At 41.4% G+C, this 19803-nt stretch overlaps 2 protein-coding genes across 2 annotated transcripts; one reads left to right on the plus strand and one right to left on the minus strand.

Moving 5' to 3' along the window:
- The first annotated feature begins 1081 nt into the window (after positions 1–1081).
- On the plus strand, positions 1082–4138 carry LOC136420743 (uncharacterized). Its single transcript, XM_066407831.1, has 3 exons — positions 1082–1880; positions 2321–2511; positions 2679–4138. Exons 1-3 carry the CDS (start codon positions 1243–1245, stop codon positions 3698–3700), a joined length of 1851 nt encoding a protein of 616 aa, XP_066263928.1. The 5' UTR covers positions 1082–1242; the 3' UTR covers positions 3701–4138.
- Positions 3875–14455, minus strand: LOC136420325 (uncharacterized). Its single transcript, XM_066407172.1, has 3 exons — positions 14372–14455; positions 13051–13102; positions 3875–5877 (listed from the first exon to the last, which is right to left on the minus strand). Exons 1-3 carry the CDS (start codon positions 14453–14455, stop codon positions 5150–5152), a joined length of 864 nt encoding a protein of 287 aa, XP_066263269.1. The 3' UTR covers positions 3875–5149.
- Between the last annotated feature and the right edge of the window lie 5348 nt (positions 14456–19803).

Below are 19803 nucleotides of genomic sequence, written 5' to 3' on the forward strand. Positions count from 1 at the left end.
AAAGTCGTTGATAACATAGCAAGCTGACTAATTAATAAATAATGTATACCTGATGAAGTTTTGGTGCACGCCGGCAATTATAATCTTTGAACATGTAAAAGTCTACAGAAATCATGAGAGACTTTAACCAACTGATAGGTAATGCGAAAGACCGCTTTTCTACATCGACTATTGTTACACTTGTCTAGCATTTTGGCAAGACTTGACAAAAGATACATAGCTGATAGACATGTTGCTGTGAACACAAAGTGTGCTCGAGGTGTTCCGTGGAGTATCGACCGATCAATGTTAGCAGTTGACCTCTTGCATTTAGGTCAACATGGAAATGTGCCTTTTTGCTCTGCATGTGTATCATTCGCAGGGGGTTTAATCAACGTCATACGTTGGAATTACATTTTCGACACTGAGACAAATTCGAAGTAGGTCGTCAAAAATTTACTATTCTAACGTCAGTCAATGGTGTTTGTGATTGCTGTGTCGGCTACCATATGTAGATACTGTTGAATGTTTGTTAGTATTGAATGTAAGTATAACATAGTATGTCGTATGGATGAATTTAATAATGTTCCAAGTTTAAATCAAATAGAAATCTCTATGTTCTGCTTAAAAATTCACTTTAGGTAAATCAACGTTCAACTATCTACAGAAACTCGAACATGGTGATAACGTTACATACATGTTCAAAACAAATCTGGTAACAAGTTCCATTTTCGTTTTGGTGAAGATTTAAACGAGTTTCTCTACAGAGAGTGCCAACTGCATCCACTGTCGTATGACTAGTTCTTTTGAATAAGAGCCTTATGTTGGCCTAGGACATGATAACGAGGACGTAAAGGATGGGACCAGATACAGAAAAACGGCAACGATTTGTAATTGAAGAGGGCAGAGCTGCTGCTTGCAAAGACTTCGTGTGACGGAGACACTGCCGTTGCTGTAACGACGTCATCGACATCTACACTGCCTCACTTGCGACTACGATGTTTAGAGTTGTCATCAAGTAACTGCGTGTTGCGAATGGCTTTGAGATGACGGCATAGAAAAACCTATGTATAAAGGAGACGAGACATACCATGCAAATAAGCCATTTCGCAATTTCCGGCGCGAACTGCATGACGGGTAATATGCGCCATTTTGAGAGATAAACAAAGGGAGAGGTCACAGGTAGAAAGGTGACCCCGGCGGCCGCGCGATTGTTTAAATCCCACTTGATAGCCTACTTGATTGCTTGGAAACGCGCCCAGGATGGATGAAGAGACCAACGGACCTTCATTGGGAGAAATTAAACGCTGGACAGTGCCAGCACTGCGTGACTTTCTACGAGTGAGAGGTCTGAAAACAACCGGGCTAAAAGACGATCTTATCTCTTTGGTTAATGCCGCAGTTCTTCTACGGTACCCAATTAAACCCGACGAGATCGCCGAGGATCGCCGACGATCAGCCGAATATGCCGACCTTTTGATCGTGAAGGGTACTAGTACAAAACTGCCCGATCCCCTATCCTTGACAGAAGGATGGATCAAAGAGACGGACGGCGGCGTGAAACAATGGCCCCCGGTGTCATATTTCGAAGTTGCAGCGTGGATCCTTTCGGAGGCCCCGTGCGTAAGCCTACCCAGGGGCTCGAGTAAAGGTCAAGAGCGTGACACACTGCACAAGCGCTTGCTGAGTGACTATAAGGAGGGTAAAGCATACTCATATTTCGACAGCAAATGGTTAAACGAAGTCCTTTACCACCCCATTGCTCCGGATAGCGACATGTGCCTTGTCAAAACAACTTGCACACCATCGCAGTCGATCAGAAACATTCCCCACACCGTCTGGGTCGCGTTAGAGAAGAAGTCAGGGAGCATAGTCTCAGCATATTGCAGCTGCTTTGCAGGGTGAGTTGTACATTTTATATCACCGATACAGTAGAAATATTTTGTAACTACATTGTAAATATGCCTGTAAAATGTTGATAAATGCATTTGATAATACAAAAGGTGCTGTTGGCTAAGTTTCTTCCCATATATAGGTATCACAGAAACAAACTTACATTTACATAACCTGTTTGAAAATCACCAATTCACAATTTTCAAATATTATTAGTACCAGTATCCAAAGTGATGGGCAAAAGGTTAACATGGAGAATCATTAATCTGTAAACATAAATTCTAGACTTGGTGACTGGGGCATGAAGCTTTATTGGGCTTTCTTTTGTCATTATTGAATTTATTCATTACCAACTTGTTTTGTACTAAATACTATAGAATAGTATTTTTTTGCACTTAATGACACAAGTTATGACATTCTCATTGTGATTTGGTGGGGTATTTTTCAGACTCGGATCTACGTGTAACCACGTTGCTGCAGTAATATTCAAGCTGGACCATGCATTCATGATGGGGGAGTCCACACCTTGCACATCAAAGGAATGCACATGGAATGTATACAGCGGAGGTGCTGCTGCAGTGCTAAAGGCTAAACCCATCATTGAGATGGAATGGGTGAAGCCAAATTACCACAAAGGAGGTACGACTCTACGAGAATGGCATTCATAATTAGAATATAAAATATTTATCGATAGATCATATCAAGAGCTTGTAAGAAGTTGTGCCATGACAACATCTACAACATTAATGTTTCAGTTTTGAATATACAAACTGCACTAAATGCTTCTTCCTATCTTCCTGTTACAGCAAACAGAACACCCATCAACAGTGTGAAGAAAAAGCTCTTCAACCCTTTAGAGAACTCAACAAACAAGCCAACATCATCAGGACTGTTTGATGCCATGTTCCCATCATGTCAGAATTCTACTGTCTTCAAGTACATGCACCATGACACACCCCCACCTCCCGCCTTCCCCCCTCAAGCTGACTTTAACCTGGATACTGAAATGGAGACAGAAACAACAGTTGACTGTACGCCACTGCAAAGTCTGTCAGAAATGGCCTCCGGGAAACAGACCGTCCAGTCTTTCATAGATTCTTTGCCAGCTTACACGATCAATCAGGTAGCCACCATTGAAGTTGAAACAAGAGGACAGGCCGACAACACACAGTGGGCCAACTTTCGATCAGGCATGATCACTGCCTCAAATTTAAAATCTGTAGTAACTAGGAATGACACACTTCACAATGAACACACATCACTAAGCAAAGACCCCCAACCTTTGATCAAAACACTAATGGGGTACACACCGTTAGACCCCGACCTTCCCAGTCTCAAGTATGGACGGCTCCTAGAACCTTTGGCTAGGGAAGCATACAAGGGAATACAAAAGGAGAAGGGACACCAGAACATGGAGGTCACTGAATGTGGTCTGTTTGTTCACCCAAAGAAGGCCTTCTTGGGCGCCAGCCCAGATGGACTAGTGCAGTGTACATGCTGCGGGGAAGGGCTCTTAGAAGTTAAGTGTCCACGAACATCAGCCATGGAGAAGCCAAGAGAGAACAACACAGACTTTTTGCAGCTTTCAGAAAGGGGGGACACAGAGCTGAAGCATAAACACTCATACTTTTACCAAGTACAGGCCCAGATGGGGGTTACAGGGAGACGCTGGTGTGACTTCTTTGTGTATTCAAAAACCGGTTATCACCTTGAACGCATTTACTTCAAGGAGGATTTCTGGATGGGAGCAGCTGTGGCTGCTGAGCAGTTCTTCAAGGAATACATTGCTCCAGAACTTGTTCACAGGAAGATAGATAATGAAGAATGATGATAACTAGTTTTATGTTTAGTAAGTAGTTCTTATGTGTATGTATCTGCATCAAACTTATTGTCATTAGCTGCCAGTTGGTTCTACCAATGTCTGTATGGCATGTTTATGCTATTGGTCTGTTTCTGATACTGTACTAGGGAAACTACACAAACCACTTCATGAACAAATAAGTAAGATCATATTGATTTTATTGCAGAAAAACTTTGCTAAACAAACATTATTAGCAGTATAGTAGTGTTAATATAAGGAATGTTTACAGCTCAAAATATCAAATGTTCCTTCTGTTCTTAAGTATTCACATTCAGAAAAAAAGAGCACTGTTTATGCACTGGGAATGCTTTGTTCTCTGTTGCTAAACAAAAGTTATTAGCAGTATACACATGTAGTAGTGTTTGATGGAAACGAGACAGAGTGTGTTAATGTAGGGAATGTTTACAACTCAATATATGAAAAATCCAACTGTTTCAATCTTCCTTCTGTTCTGAAGTATTCACATTGTGAATACTAACAGGAGCACTGTTTATGCATTGGACATATGTGGTGTTCTCTGTTACTAGTATTCAATATATATTTATTTATGAATATTTGTTATTTAAATAATATATATTTAATACACTGTACATTTGAGATATTTATTTATGAATATTTATTATTTGAATTATATATATTTAATATTAAATACACTGTACATTTGAGAACTTAATACAGCATGAGTGTACTTGTATTATTTTCCTTCTAGTGGTATAAGCCAAGGAATCCTAACAAACTCTTAAGCACATCAATTCACTTATGTCTCTGCCAACTTGATTATGTATTTGCAGTTTTAATAATATTGTAATTGTGTATGAGATTTGATACTTCTGAAATATTTTGAATGTGATTTAAACTTTAAAAGATATTTAAACTGGGAAAGAGCTTAAGTTCAAATAGTTTAGAAAATATTCATTTCGTGACATATGATATTTCCAATAGTTTCTAAATGATGGTAACATTTAAAACATTATTTGTAACATCTTTACAAATGGGTCAGAGCTGGAAAAATTCACACTTTCTTGCTAGATATAAAGAAATAATTTCCAAAAGGACCAACCTGTGTCCTGCAGTGAAATATAGATGTTTAGAAATTATTCTATTCTAAAGAGATTATTGTGCAGTCACTTTTAAGATTTTTCTAACTTATCTAATTAATCAAATATATTCATATTTGGTTAGAACCCAATGATATCATAATGGCTGACAGGGGCTGTCCCATCCAGGAAGACCTTATGAGAAGAAATGCTTCCTTGGAAATGCCACCGTAGTACTTTCTCATATTTAATCTTTTACTAAAATTTAGAACTATTGTCACTCAGATATTCTATTATTAGAAATAATTCTAAGTTACTACAAATATTATCAAAAAAACCTATTGGTGACTTTGAATGGACACTATTGGCTACTAATTGTTCACTTGATCAAGTCTGGCTGTAGGTTGACCAATGCAGCACAAACCCTGATAATGTCATCTGCTGCTGGCATGAGTGTTATGGGGAACGTACCCTCCAGAATTTTGAAAACCTTTAGCCGATTGATAGCACGCTCTACATGAATCCTCAAGTTTGCAACAGTTTTTGTTTTTTGTACTTTGCTTCTTGTCATCTGGCGCTTCCCCTGTGCTGCCGGTGGCATTTCCAAGGAAGCATTTCTTCTCATAAGGTCTTCCTGGATGGGAAAGCCCCTGTCAGCCATTATGATATCATTGGGTTCTACCAATTCTAGGAAGCCACTGTTCCGAGTGATGAACACATCAGAGGCCCTTCCACCATAGGCCTTTGATAGAAATGAGATGTGTCCATTTGGAGTGATCCCTACAAGCACTTTCATTGTATTATGTTTCTTGTAATCAGACCATGTGGCTGCTTGCAAGTCCAAAGACCTAGGTCTCTCGATAAATATTTCAGTGCAATCAATTATGCATCTTATCTTACTGCACTTCTTCTTGAATTGAGGTGGCAATGTCCTTGCAATTGCGCCTCTACTTGGCCATACAATCAATGGTTGTAGTGCAACAGATAAGAAGCGTACCCAAGTGTTCACAATCTGTGAGCAAGAACTAGGGACAAGTCCAAAAATGATAGCCAGGAAACTGATGGTCAAGCCGAGACGCAAACGCATCAGTGTGAGAAGGAGCTCATCTCGTAGATGTAACTTTCGGTCTGAGCCACGCTTTTTTGGCGTTCCTTTCTTGTTTGCAATTGATTTGTTTGTAGTTGACTTTTTTTACTTTTGTGCACTTTTCCAGTAGGTCATATTCTTGGCATGTGGTTCCAGGTAGCTGTACATATCATTAAATGCCTGCTTAGATTTCAGTCCTGTACAATGATTGACATGATTGTCAGTTCTTAGAGTGTCAGCAGTAAATACTTGTTTTTTTCCACGCGGTTTTCTTCCAGACTTCTCCTGTTGTGTTTTAAGTAAGATGACTTCCTGCTCTAGTTCTTGCACCCTGCATTCCAGTGAGTTGATTCTTGCTTGTTTTTTAATACAGCCTGGACAGTCACATTCTTCTCGGCAGTCACATCTGTAAGTGTATGTGTGGTCGTGCTCTACCCTTTCTATAGGAGTCTTTTCAACAAAAGTTAAGTCAATACGAGGTTTCTTTTCTGTAGGTTCAGGAAACTGAAGACGTCTTGATGGAGGTGGACGTCTTGATGGAGGTGGGCGCTTTGGTGTCACCTTCTGCTCAGAGGAGTGGGTTGTGTAGCCCAGATGTAGTATGGGGTCAGGATGAGCAGGCGTTGGTTTGCCCTCTGGAAAATGGCGTGAGCATACTCGGTCATGAGACTTGTTAACCCAGTTTTTCTTGGTCTCTGGATCAATTTTGTTCATCAGTTTATTCCATCTTCTCCTAGCATCAGAGTCTCCCTTCTCAGTCGGAAAGGGGAAAAGTTGGAAAGGTTGGGGACAACATCCAAGTCCATTTTTAGTTCCATGTTTTTGACATGTCTCTGACTCCCATTTCTTTAGTTGATATGTTCCATTACTGCAGCCGACCACAGCACACAGCTTCATGGTGACCCCAGGGCTCAGGCAAGTAGAACTAAAAAAAGGAGAGAAAAAGAAAGACGCATTAAAGCAAGTATTTGCACTTCATACAAAAATAAAGTTCACACACTGGAACAGATGGCACTTTGCAATTGCATGCCTCCCCCTTTCCCCCAACCGCCATATGCTAACGTAAATGTACATTTTACCCAAAGTACCAACTTTATGTACGAACAACAAAGATGTTTACACCGGTTATTGGTGTACTCACTGACTAGGGTCATGGGGTTTAGCAGGAATTTTAGCTGCCTAAAACATTTGTCGGTCAAAATTCATGCATGCAAAGAAACATGTGTCCGACTGAACCGGAAGTAAACAGCTCGGTTCATGTCTAGCGCAACAAATAGACGTAAAACACGGATATCAACAACAACAACAATAAATCATTTTACACAGGCAAGGTTTCTAGCTAGACAAAGGCAGGGCATTCCAAAGCTGGTTTTATTGATACTAGCACGAGAAATTAAGTAGAATACGTATACGGAAGACATCGTGCAGAGAGGGGGAGGGGGGCGTGTATACAACAAAAAGGCGGAAGCGCTTACTTAGATACCGTGGAAAAACGTACCGTAAATTCCTTTGAAGAGAATGAGAACAGGATATTTCAGGCACGCAAGGTTCAGGATTTTGCTGGAATTCGTCTCCAGGGAGATCACCGTGTATAACCTGAAAATCTTAAGACATACACTGCCTAAAATACTTCCATATACGCCTCCGTTTTGCCCAGGCTGGCCTGGCTTTGCCGTTTCGAACAAGGCCCCGCCCCTTTGTTTATCTCTAGTGTTCGAAAACTCCGCGCATGCGCTCTGGTATTTGCGAACAGGCTTATTGTACAATATTCTCTTCCGGATGACTAAACGGGTATTTTTAAAGGAAAACGACTCTGGACCCGGGATACATTTGTGTCTGAGCCTCATTGTCCAGACAATTGTGCTTTTGATAGCAGCAATCCAATCTAACATGAATAGTGTTATAAAGAGACTATAACTGTGTACAGAGAACATATCTTAACACAAAAACGCTGATGTAGAACTGAAAGCCACATCAGGGAAGGATTTTCACCACATCTATTAAAATGTCTATTAGTATAAGGGAAATGTTGAGTGGGTAACAAGGAAAAGAAGCTGTCTTTTTTTTTGTGAGCATCCTTGCATTCAGTGATTCTATCTGTTAGTATATCTCCAGCCATGTCTATTTCTATCCTATTCATTTATCCTATCATTCATTTTTCATATGGTTATAATATTCTGTACAAGGTTTGACTTCTGATGTATCACTAAATTTCATCTTGATAAGGCAGAAACTTTTGAGGCTTTGGCAAAGGGATAAGAGCCACGGCTAAATCAGTATAGAGGCATGACTGAGTATAAAAGACAGCAAACGAAGGCTGTCTTTGACATCCTGTCCCCATTTGACCACATTATGCCTGCAAGGAACCTTGTATTCTTTTATCCCGTAGGAACTTAATAGACCGTTATTCAACAAAGTCTGACTGGAAATGTCATAAACAAAGAAGTTGAGGTAGTCCGCGAATCAGCTTTCCTATGCCACCACCGAATGGCCTGAAGATGTTGGAAAACCGATCCAGCGATATGACGGTGGAAGAGAATGAAGCAAACATGCAAGGATTGGCCAAGCTAGGTCAGCTAATTCAAGAAATGTGGTCGAATGAGACAAACCTCGTAATCCCTGGACAGAATGACACAAGTTACGAGATTGGGATACGCTAAACCCAAAGCAAGAAACCTGGACAGTGAATGACTACTAGCTAAATAGTGCAACATTGAATATTAAATAAATGTTTGTTTTCCTGCAAACGAGTGTTATTTTACATATCAAAGAAAAGTAGCTCGCCATGTTGCACAACCCTATCAGATTGGCCTTCCGTTGCCGTTGGAGAGGCACCATTTAACGCCCCCTGAAATGACTGGTAGGGCTGGTCCGGCCACTGCTGCTGTCCTTGGCTGGGTGGGGGTGGGGTGCCCCCCTGTGGCTGCCACTGCTGCTGCTGCTACAACATGGGGGAGGGGGGCGGTCTGCGGGGGTGGTGTTACCGGCGTTCACTGCTGCCGCTGCTGGGAGAAAACGTGCTGTTGAGCCTGCAGCTCAAGGTGGAGTTTCTTGTCCTCTGTGCTACTAGCACCGGCAAAAACATTGGCAAATCATGATGTGTCGAACTTCTTCCGCTTCCCTAAGATTGTAAAAGAGAAAACCACCGAGTCAGATAAACCACATGTTAATTGTAATAATATCATAGATACCTTTGTAATGAAACCAAATATGTAAACATAAGTAAACATACTATTTCAGGTAGTAGGTTTGGGCCTAGTGTCCTTTGGTGCAGGGGTTCTGTCTCTGCTGATCGAATTAGAAAAAAGAAAGGTAAGTTTGCAAATGACATTTAAAATTAAGAAATTGTTAGGGGCAAATGCATCATTTCTCACTCTGAAAACAAGTAAACGACAACGGTGCTGGTGTCATTCCCAAAAAAAAGCTAAATACTTTATCAGGTGCAATAAAAAGATATTTAATTACCATCTGTATTGCTAGAGGATTCTCCACTATTACTGTTCTCCACAGTTGCGGTTCCCACGGGCGGCGGTGTGACGGGGCGCAATCCGTCCGCATCCAGGACAGGCTCTTGTCTTCTTCCATTACCCTCAGTGTCAGATGGATTTATAAGATAAAAATGATCATGTTAAATGTACACGATTCAACCTCTTTGCATTAATGTATATGATTTACACCATGAGCTTTCATTTCAAAAGTATCCAAACTCTTTATTTAAAAAGGGAAATGCAAAACTATACCTTCAATGGTGTCTTCGCTTCTGTCATGGAAATTTCCTAATGCAGACTATTCCTTGTGATTCAGTTACAAATTTGATAATTGTTTCCATTCATGTAGATTGACATATGTATTACAGTTGTGTAGTTTGACATAGAAGTTGGGTACACTGTTCTGTGTATCTTCATGTACAAGAGACGGTTCCAGAAAAAGTCAGATCGGCGGTCCATCTATGTGCCCAGAGAATTGAAGAAATACACCTACATAGAGGACCTGCAGGCTGAGATCGTTGATGCAAGAATCGACTCTGGCAAGGGGATGAGCAGAACCCAGACCATGGCAGCGAGCGACCCGAGGAGGTTTGGTACCCTTGCCAGAGCCGCACCAGTCCCTACCAACGACCTGCTCCGGGAGCACAGGTCAATGAGTGATCTGTCTTAAAGAGAACTCTTTGTTGTGATTTTCATGTTTTTTAAGGGGGGAATCTATTTGTTACATCTGTGCATATGTAGTAGTACTAGTACTGTGTCTCAGAGTCTGTTAGGGATGAAGCCTGTGTAGTTGCCATGTGGATTTTGAAACATGTCTCTAATCCTCCAGACACAACACATGGGGATGACGATCCTGTTGCCTTCTCCCACCCGGCCGTAATGCCACACCACGAATTGTCTGTAGGCAGCGTGAATCATTTCATATCGACCCCTTGCTCCTGGTCAAACTGCAAGGTCAGGAGGTCCTTGCGAATCATTCTAGTCATTTGCAACACGCCCTGGTCCAGCACGAATAAGTCCATGTCCTGAGAAGATAAGATAAGCTTACTTGACTGTTTTAAGATTATTTTGTCGCTTTCTCCCGCACTTCTGGTACTATCACTACTGTCTCACTCAGTGTCAATGGACACACCCGCCAGCGAAACAGGAGAAAGTGACCTTGACCCCAAGCTGCTCAGAGAATGGGACAGTGTCGCGGCAGGGAAACAAGGAACTCTCACAAACTTAGAACTTTGAAATGCAGAACAAACCGGTACAGGGACTCGCCGGTACCGTACCTTGTAAAAGTACTAAATGACGGCAAGTTATAGATTATTTACTGCATTTATAAATGAAAAAGGAAAGCTTTTATTGTTACAGTTCGTCCAATAGACAAGTAGTTGACAATGCTTCACTTAAGATGTGATCATGTAATTGTAAAGTTTTAGAAGTTTTTGATATGACGTGTTGTTTGTTAGAAAAAGACGCAATTCAGCCTGGGGCTGCAATGTTCTTTGAAGTTTTTTAATAAACCATTCATTCATTCATTCATTTAAACAGGTGAAAGCAAAAAGAATCCACGGAAGGAGGTGCAAGGGGAAGAGGGGCAAGGGGAGAAGGAGCCAGGGGCAAGGAGCAGGGGAGGAGGAGCTAGGAGAGGGTGCTGCTTAGTGACCGGAGGTTCTGGTTCTGGCTGGGGGACAGAGGGTTCGTCCCGCGGCCGGGTCCTCTCTGCTATGTGTTGGGCAAAGAGGTTTTGTCTCACTCTCACTGTATTGTTCTAGAGCAGACAGAAATGGTACTCATAATGATTACAGATACTGATTGTATGTATATACGTTTTACATGACAGACCACGTAAGACCGCTTTACATAGCCTCCGTTGCAGGCTTTCCCACAAGCGATTTTTCATTTCTTTGGCTGGGGGGGGGGGGCATATCTGCTTGGAATCCTTTTACCGCTTTGATCGCGTAACCGCTGTTACGTGATCACAGCGGTAGAGGGACTCCAAGCAAGGGAGACTTCAAATGTCGGGCAGGCGGGCATTATAGATGCTACACCGAAATACTACAACGTACTGAAGTATCCACTTCATCCAAGAGAGCCAAGTTACCGGTGCGGGGGGTTTTCCCCCGGAATTCCATTCCGTAAAAAAAAGATGTTTATTATAGTGTGATTGAACAGGTAGGGAGACTCCAAATGTCGGAAACGCAGCCATTAGAGATATCGATGCTGCACCGAAAGACTACAACAGTAATGAAGTATCAACTTCATCCAAGAGATAGTAGTAGTACCGCTTTCAAATTTCCACCACTAAAAGCAGATATCCCGGCTAATCCACCGTTTGAAATGGACATACCGCATCCTGACCAGTGCTGCTGTCAGATGCCTGGATCTGTACCACATCCTGTCCTTGTGAACATGACCCTGATCTTCTCGCAGGTACCTTACAGGACATTCATTTCTCAGACGAGAAGTTTGATTTGATGACTCTGATCAACACTCAGATTCAGAAGGAAGTACAGACACCGATGAACAGATATTTCCATCATTTTTATAGCTCACAATCTGCCAAGTGTTTGCCAAGAAGACTTCAAACTTGTTTCTAAATTATGACCTTGCAAAAAATGGAAACAGGTGGTTTTTATCAATGGTAAATACTGTTATATGTAGACCCCGCCTTTATTTTCTGTACTACATTATTGAAACTTTTGTATGCTATACTACTGTATAGTAGTATACAGAATATTCTTGAAATTTAAGTATACTATCAGAAAAAGCAACAAAACAATTGTATTTTTATGTTCAAAATTTTTAAGTTAAGGGAATTACAGATTGAAGTTCTCAAGAGAGGCAGTAGGGATTGTAACTAAGTTTGCCGACATTCTACTTCATCTTATGTTGTGTACCCATGTTTTGTCACTAGTGAACAGGTAGAAGATTCAAAGTTCTCCTGTCCGTTGGCAGCATCTCTGTCTCTCAGCGAAGTGACCCCCAAATGTTCTTGACTGGTACATTGTATTATACATGAATGATCTAATTGTTGTCTTTGTCCCAGAACTCTTTAAAAAAGGTTGGGTACTAAAGTAAAGTGTTTCAGTGCAGAAAGTGTTACTAGTATGTTACTAGTATGTTCAGTATGTCTCTGTAATATTCTGATCCCACTTTTCAGCATGAGTGGGATCAGTAGGAAAAGCTACTCGTGGACAGCATTTTCACTTGGACAGCGCTTTTGGGTAACTTAGAACCACGGTTTCACGGTGCTTCTTAGAGTATCTTTCATAGGGGCTGATATCGACAAGATGCTTAGAAAGTACGACTCTTACATAACAAGGAACATGTTTACTGTTTTAATAGACCGACTTTTAATTTCAAAAAAGAACAAAAACCCGTTTCGCGGATACGTAACAATAGGCCGCCATCTTGGATCGCGCATGGACTTGTGGGGACGATTGGGGCAAGCTTGTATAACCTTGACGAAAAGCTAGGCGGCGCGCGTTGTTGCTCGTACTCTACCTGATCCAGTGTTTAATATGGGGAAAGGCGATCGCTGCGCTGTTTTTGGCTGCAAAAAAGATAGGAGATATCCTGAAAAGTAAGTTTCTATTAGTATTAAACTGAAAATGGCGATAAACGTAACATGTATTAAACGTTATATATGTCATCTTTACATATAAATAACAAAACTATCATAACTGGTCTAGGTTCTGCGACATACGTTTGTACCGCTAGGAGCCCAATTTCTTACAGACCATTCTGCTATAATCAAAGCCTGCTTCTATGTATATCCAAGGAGGTATTTATTTGTATTTCTAACTTTGTTTTGAATTTGAAAAAGTTTGCTTCCGGCTTCTGAATACTTCAACTGGTAAATATTCATTGAATTTTCAGATAGACGAACTTCATTCCAATACATAGTTTTATTTATAACTAAGATAACAATTATGTACTTTATCAAGAACTTGGTATATATCTCTATCTATCCATCTATCTATCTATCTATCTATATACATATATTATATATATAACATGGTTGTTTTCGGTAAAAACTGTTAAACTTTTTTTATTAGGCTGGTGATCAAAGACCATGTGACATCAATGAAGTGGCACTACTGCCCACCAAAGTGGCAAAACCTATGGACCAAGCAACCACTTTGCCCTTGGAAGGCCCCAGTAGAACAGGTTTTGCAATTTGCACGAACGCGTTCGCGAAACCGCTGTTCGAACTTAAACCACCATGAGGCTAACTTAATAAAAAATGACTTATTAACGTGTTTAATTTTATGGCGTTTTTTTACCAAAAATATGGGATTTTGAAACTGCATTTCCTACCTAGCTATACTTGTTCTTAACACTGCCCAAAGCGTTCGGAAATCGCTGCTCGGCCCTCGACAATCTTTGATTGACTTCGGCATCCCTTCGTTTTATTCTTTGGAATCAACGGCGGATCGGGCGTTGCGGTTTTTACTGTTAGTGTTCGATTCTCGGGAATCTTTCAGTGGACCGAGTACACAGTGTGCTAGTGTACGATTCTCAGAAGTCTTTCCGTGGACCGAGTACACAGTCGGTGCCGTTAGTGAAGGATTCTCCGAAATCTTTCCGTTTTGTTGTTACTCAGCGGACCAAATTCATATATACGGCCAGGTATGCAAGCGTGTCAGACAGCACGCTATAACGTGGCTATGACGTGCACAGGAGCACCCTGTGACGGCCGTCATAGGGTGTTACATGGGGCACTATTTCGGTTGTCTTTAACTGTCAGTATGTCAAATAAAAAATGATAAAAAGTAGTAAAGGCACACCCAGAAAATACTCTTACATGTATATTATATATATTTTTGTTTTATTTACAAGTAGCAGAGCTTGAGAAAATATTAAATTTTGCACGTCCTAGACTCGCAAGGGGATAGAACGGAAAGTTCCTCTCCCGTACAGAAAGTTCCTATGTGAACTGGCAAAGAACACTCCGCTGTGTGGCATTCTACAAATCGACCACTCAGAAACAGAGGGGAGCACGAAGGCAATTGTCCGTAGTGTGGTTGAGAACCGGTTGGACGTATTTGACAGCTCTAATGCCGCACTGCTTGAAAAACTCCGACAAGACGCGCCAATCTCGGTTGCCTTTCTGCATGGTGTGTACAGAGCAGAGGGCAACAGGATTCCAGATGAAGTCTCTGCTCTGGTGATTGACATCATGGATAGGGTATCCCTACCGTTCAGACATGAACACGACAAAAGTGTCTACCCTCTGCCGGAAGAAGGGGATGCATTCGGGGGAGATTTGTTCTTCCCAACCATGCCACCTGTCCGTGGGAAAGCGCTGTATGCAAAAGACACAGTGATCCGTAGTCGACAAAAGAGATGCCAGGACCCCAGCCAACACTGCAACAAGATGTACGGTGGACATCCATCTGTAAGCCCTGGGATCTTCACGTGTTTCTGTCGACATGGGGTGTGCTATGGGTTCACAATCCTAAGAGTCACGAATCTCCGCGACATCCGTTCGAGATTCTTATCAGCCCCTTCAATCGGGCACCCAGAGTCACCTATGACAACGGCTGAGGTCTCCACCAGTACTGCCTCAACAGGTCAGTGGGGTTCCTTCTCTTTTTTCTCTGATTGAAAGTATTAATATCTTCGCAAAGTAGAAGGGAAGTCGCCAAAGATCAAGTTACGTACTGTTGAATTTTGCCATTGCGCTAAAAGTTGCCGCATTGAATGTTGGGATATTGCAACCCACGCTGTCGTCGCCATCTTTTTTGTACAACAGGACAAGGATGCCATCGAGTTTAGAAATTCCCATGTAATCTTCGTATATAAATGCGTAAGCTATAATGTAAGCAGCAAATGTAGAGGTGAACTGTTAATTTGTGCATTTGGATATTGGCGGTAGTTTTAGTTACGCGGAATCCACGGAGACCTTTGTGTGCCGCAATTCCATTCCCCGGATGTGTTTATAAATGAATTTGTTTAGGGCTTTCCTACCGCAAAGCATCATGGGGCAGCAGAAAATGGCGCATGTTTTACGTTGAACCAAATTTAGAAAATTTCGTCGATGTAACGAAGAATTAGCAGTAAATAAGTCGACTATTAAACTTGTAGTAAAATTTTCGATAGAATATACATCTATGTGCGACTTCATGCAGTATTCTGAGTATTTTGTCATCCAATCAACCGAACGCCGGCCCGTCCGTCAGGTCGGAGCACGGCGTGGGTTTCCAAAATCCATACTCGGCCACTTGCTACACTATAAACGTTAGCGCGTTCGCCCTCAAACAAAAACAAAACTCTTAGAGAGTAACATTTAAACGCTTCAATATTATAGCGTTGAGTGAATACACTGAAATAAAACTTTTCAATGTATTTTGGTGATGGTGCAGTTATAATTGTGTTCTTTTGTAAATTTAAAGACCCGTTCTGTTTCTCTCCACACAGGGAGCCAACATTCTTCAAGGACACCCTGTTTTGTGTTGACAGACTCCACTGGGTGAACCACACCGGGTGCAGCGACGGCTACTGCATGGACTCCTATGAACACCATAGTGCTATAGACTTGCAGAAAATTAATAGCCAGTTGAACGAGTAGGCCAATGCTGGGTTGAAACGTATCAAAGCCCAGTTGGCGTATATGGCACCAAGGAAGTTCCTTTTTAGTGTTGCACTTTTCCTGGCATTCAAGAACATAAACCAACAACAGCAACTGGATTCCTGAAACGTATGAATGGTGCTACAGAATGGTGCAACCTGGGGTGTCACGGAAACATGAATAAGAAAGGATTACGGGCGTTTGATTTCATTTGAAGAGACAATGCAGCACGTTGTTGCGGTGACTTTGTTCGTTAGAGTCGCTTGTGAAAGTACAAGACAACTACAAGAGAATGATTTTCGGTACCTTTCAATGATATGACATTGTTGTCATGACAAAGGGATCAATTGAGATAACCTGTTTGAAGTCGGCAAGAAATTGATGCATCAGATCGACAAGAATCAGGTCAGAGATCAGCAACATGACGGAACGCATGACAGTGAGGAACACCTGTAAGTCGAAGTCGTTAGAGAGGAGAGCCACTGCATTTGCAGAAGGACACAATGATATCGTGATCATTGCATGTGTTACGGACAAGGACACGCTACAGCCTAAGTTCGTCAATCCCTTTCCAACATAACTGAACTTCAACTACTTAACGACAGTTCATTGTGCTCTCTTCTGTTACGCGGTTCTACGTCACTCTCATACTTACAAAACTGTAATATACTCGATATAGTTCATACTTACATCCATTGTACAGGCAGATTCATTTATTGATAGATACCAACTTGTATTGTCTACTGTCATTTTCCTTTTATCCATTCTGTATTTATGTATGTTATTATGTCTCTTTTTGTATGTTTTGAGTAGAAGGCTTCAAATAAGCAAAATTAAGCTTCCTGCCTAATACTCTAAAAACATATGCGAATAAAATAAAATAAGTTCGTCAATTGGGGAACGACCCACTTGAAAAATGCGGTATCAGCGCTCTTTCCAGACATAGTCGAGGGGTTCCACGCCAATAAGCTGTCGGGGACAGAAGAAAGCTTGAAGGCCATGAAAGCTGTCGACGAAAACAGCGAAGAGCCCCCACTGATCGACCTTCGTAAAGATGACTGTTGCCTAGAAAGAATGACAATCGAGACGCTAAGAAGACTAATCCGAAGATTGATCCGGATTACAACGAAACAGGAAGCTCGCTGGGGAGAAGCGGAGTCGGTGGCAGTTCTTGGACAAAGGTGTCCTATACGTCCTGACAGTGGATCCCCGGAAGACGGACTAAAAGAGGCTTCAGAGCTGGACAGCTTTCCTAAAAAACACCATTCGACGGTGCTACTGCAACGAGCAAAGTCGTTGTGTGTCGTGCGTTGTTCCATGTAACGAGCAAAGTCGCTGTATCGAACGGGACCGGCCGTTCGAACATAGAGCGGCCGATCCCGTTATACCATTTTGAATAAAACAGTTGTTTGAGAGATTTCAACAAGTGCAGTCGTGTCCGTACTAGTCTCCGTACTTCTTGAGTTCTCGACCTCTCATATTGGTGGCAGCGGTTATCCTTTTGCCTACGGGTTACCCACGTTATCATCATCGAAATTATGGCTGACCTACGGCTCAAACAGCCCCCATCTTTTGATGGAAACGAATAAAGTCGAAACGGATTGAATCCTGTCTCAAGAGCTGTCATTTCCCAGAACTACGAATGAAATCATGGCTAACACTTAGTTACATCTAATCTTTGCAAATGGAAAAGTATGGCATGTTTCTTGTTAAGTCATTACTAAACGTTACATTTTTATGATATGATCCTCCGAACCCCACAAGTAGACGCTACATGGCCGGGTACGGGTGTATACAGGGAGGGGGGAGATCCACATTCATTACAGCTAAGGTCTCCGAGATTCTACTCCTGCTGGACCAACATTCTACCTACGTCATTAAACATGGAATCGCATTGTTTGGCTTCACCCAGCACAGCTCACGCTTCAAGCTATTGACGCAAGGGGAGGGAGGGGGGGGGGGGGGGGGCTCTCTGAAGATAGATTAAAGTCCTCATTCTCACGTTTTTATTACGTGGTGAGATACGAGGTGCTCCGCCAGATGTATTCAAGCGTGGCTTCCACGATGCCGGAATATATTGAAGTTTTACTTTACAATTACGACCAATACTAAGTTTTGTAGTTGTATGACTTCAAATATTGGTTTTTGGTTGTCTTTCCAGAGGATGAACTTCTGGTAGAGTACTGGAAGCGGGAATACCAATATTCAGAGATAACAGCATTTTTGTGCAGCTTTTATGATGTGGATCTAAGGTAGCTGGGATCAGCGCTCAGTCCAGAGAAGCCGATGGTACATTGCGTGTGATGGTGAACTTTAGAGAACAGGAAATGTTTCTTGCAAACAACTAACAATATATGGCACTTATGTTGACTGCCTTGAATAAACGTCATCATAAAACAGAATGATAGCACAGTTTAAGAAGCAATTGCACTGGTGATTTGTTTTACAAGTTAAAGCTATAACAGGTAGCTTATAGATTATAATTAATAGAAAAGCTAACTAAAGTTGTCCCTCGTATCAAATTGAACTGAAAAAAAAGGAATCAGAAACTCTAATCTCTCTTTCATACTGCATTGCCTACCAGGAGAGAATTAAAGGTACAAGGGGGATTGATAGTACTATAGGTAGAAGTTATTGCCAGCCGAACTACTTTTGTAAATAACTGTAAATCCCCGACCAACGAAAACATGCATCAACATGACTGGGCCGAATCATGTGATTTGTTCTTAGACAGTACAGCCAGCAATGTGCAAACATACTCGTGCACGCACACGAGCATAGCAGACATGCTTTGGTTACCTCATACCACCTCACTCTAGATATGGCCCCGTATGGACATGTAACCATGTTGCGCACACACGCACCTCAAGAAAATTTACACAGTTCAGTCTCCTTAATGGTAATGCCCCTTCTGGACCAAACTCACACATACAACTATAACTAATATATGACATCCTAAGCTACACCACTTTATATGTGTGGTAATCATATGCAATAGCATCTTACATAATGAGTGATGATATGTTCATTATTGTTCTTATACCGTACAGTCAAATCTTACTTCACCTACAAGTTTTCGAATGTGATTATAGTCTGAAGGTCCTGAGAAATGTGTTCTTGTTATATAAGTCAGCTGATTCTAATGGCTTAATTAGCTTCAAGGCCAGCACATAATGCACGATGGATATAGTTTTTGAAAATCATATATTGTAATTCAAAAATGTTGTACAGTACGTATTTATTTTCTTGAATATTAACAAGCAGTGTAGTACTCAAACGTGCAGGTAAACCCATTCACACTGTAAAAATTACATTGTTGTGACCATAACAATATATTGCCATTGAAGCTAGCTTGAAGCATAAATAAACAGATGGGGTACATAAATAAACAAATGGGGCAGTCTCACTACAATTCAAGCAGATGTGTGGGTCCGGTTGGTTTTTAAAGTGTTCAGTTTCGGCATTTTTGTCCAACACACGGGTTGAGACATAACGGAAAGGGAACAAAATAGAAAGCCTTACAAAACACCTAAAAACATGTGAATAACCAGCCGGACCCACTCCTCTGCTCAGAGAGTACACTGCACCAAAACTGCACCACTGCTAGGTATTACCTAGCACCGCATGGAAAAGTAACATGTACTATGTCTTGCAAAATGTGTATGACATGGAATAAAGATTTATTCTATTCATATATATTGACTGTACCATTTGATTATAACTTTCAATTTTTCAATTGACAGTTATAACATATATCAGCACACTATACACATATACTAGTCCTGTACCACCAAATGATTTTTATCCCTATCTAGACTGGACTCATTCTCCACCCCCACCCCCCATCATAACTTTCAAACGGTATGGTGTATGTAGCCTCCAACCAGACCCAA

This window comes from Branchiostoma lanceolatum, chromosome 15 (assembly GCF_035083965.1).
Source record: "Branchiostoma lanceolatum isolate klBraLanc5 chromosome 15, klBraLanc5.hap2, whole genome shotgun sequence".
Classification (NCBI taxonomy): Eukaryota; Metazoa; Chordata; class Leptocardii; order Amphioxiformes; family Branchiostomatidae; genus Branchiostoma; species Branchiostoma lanceolatum.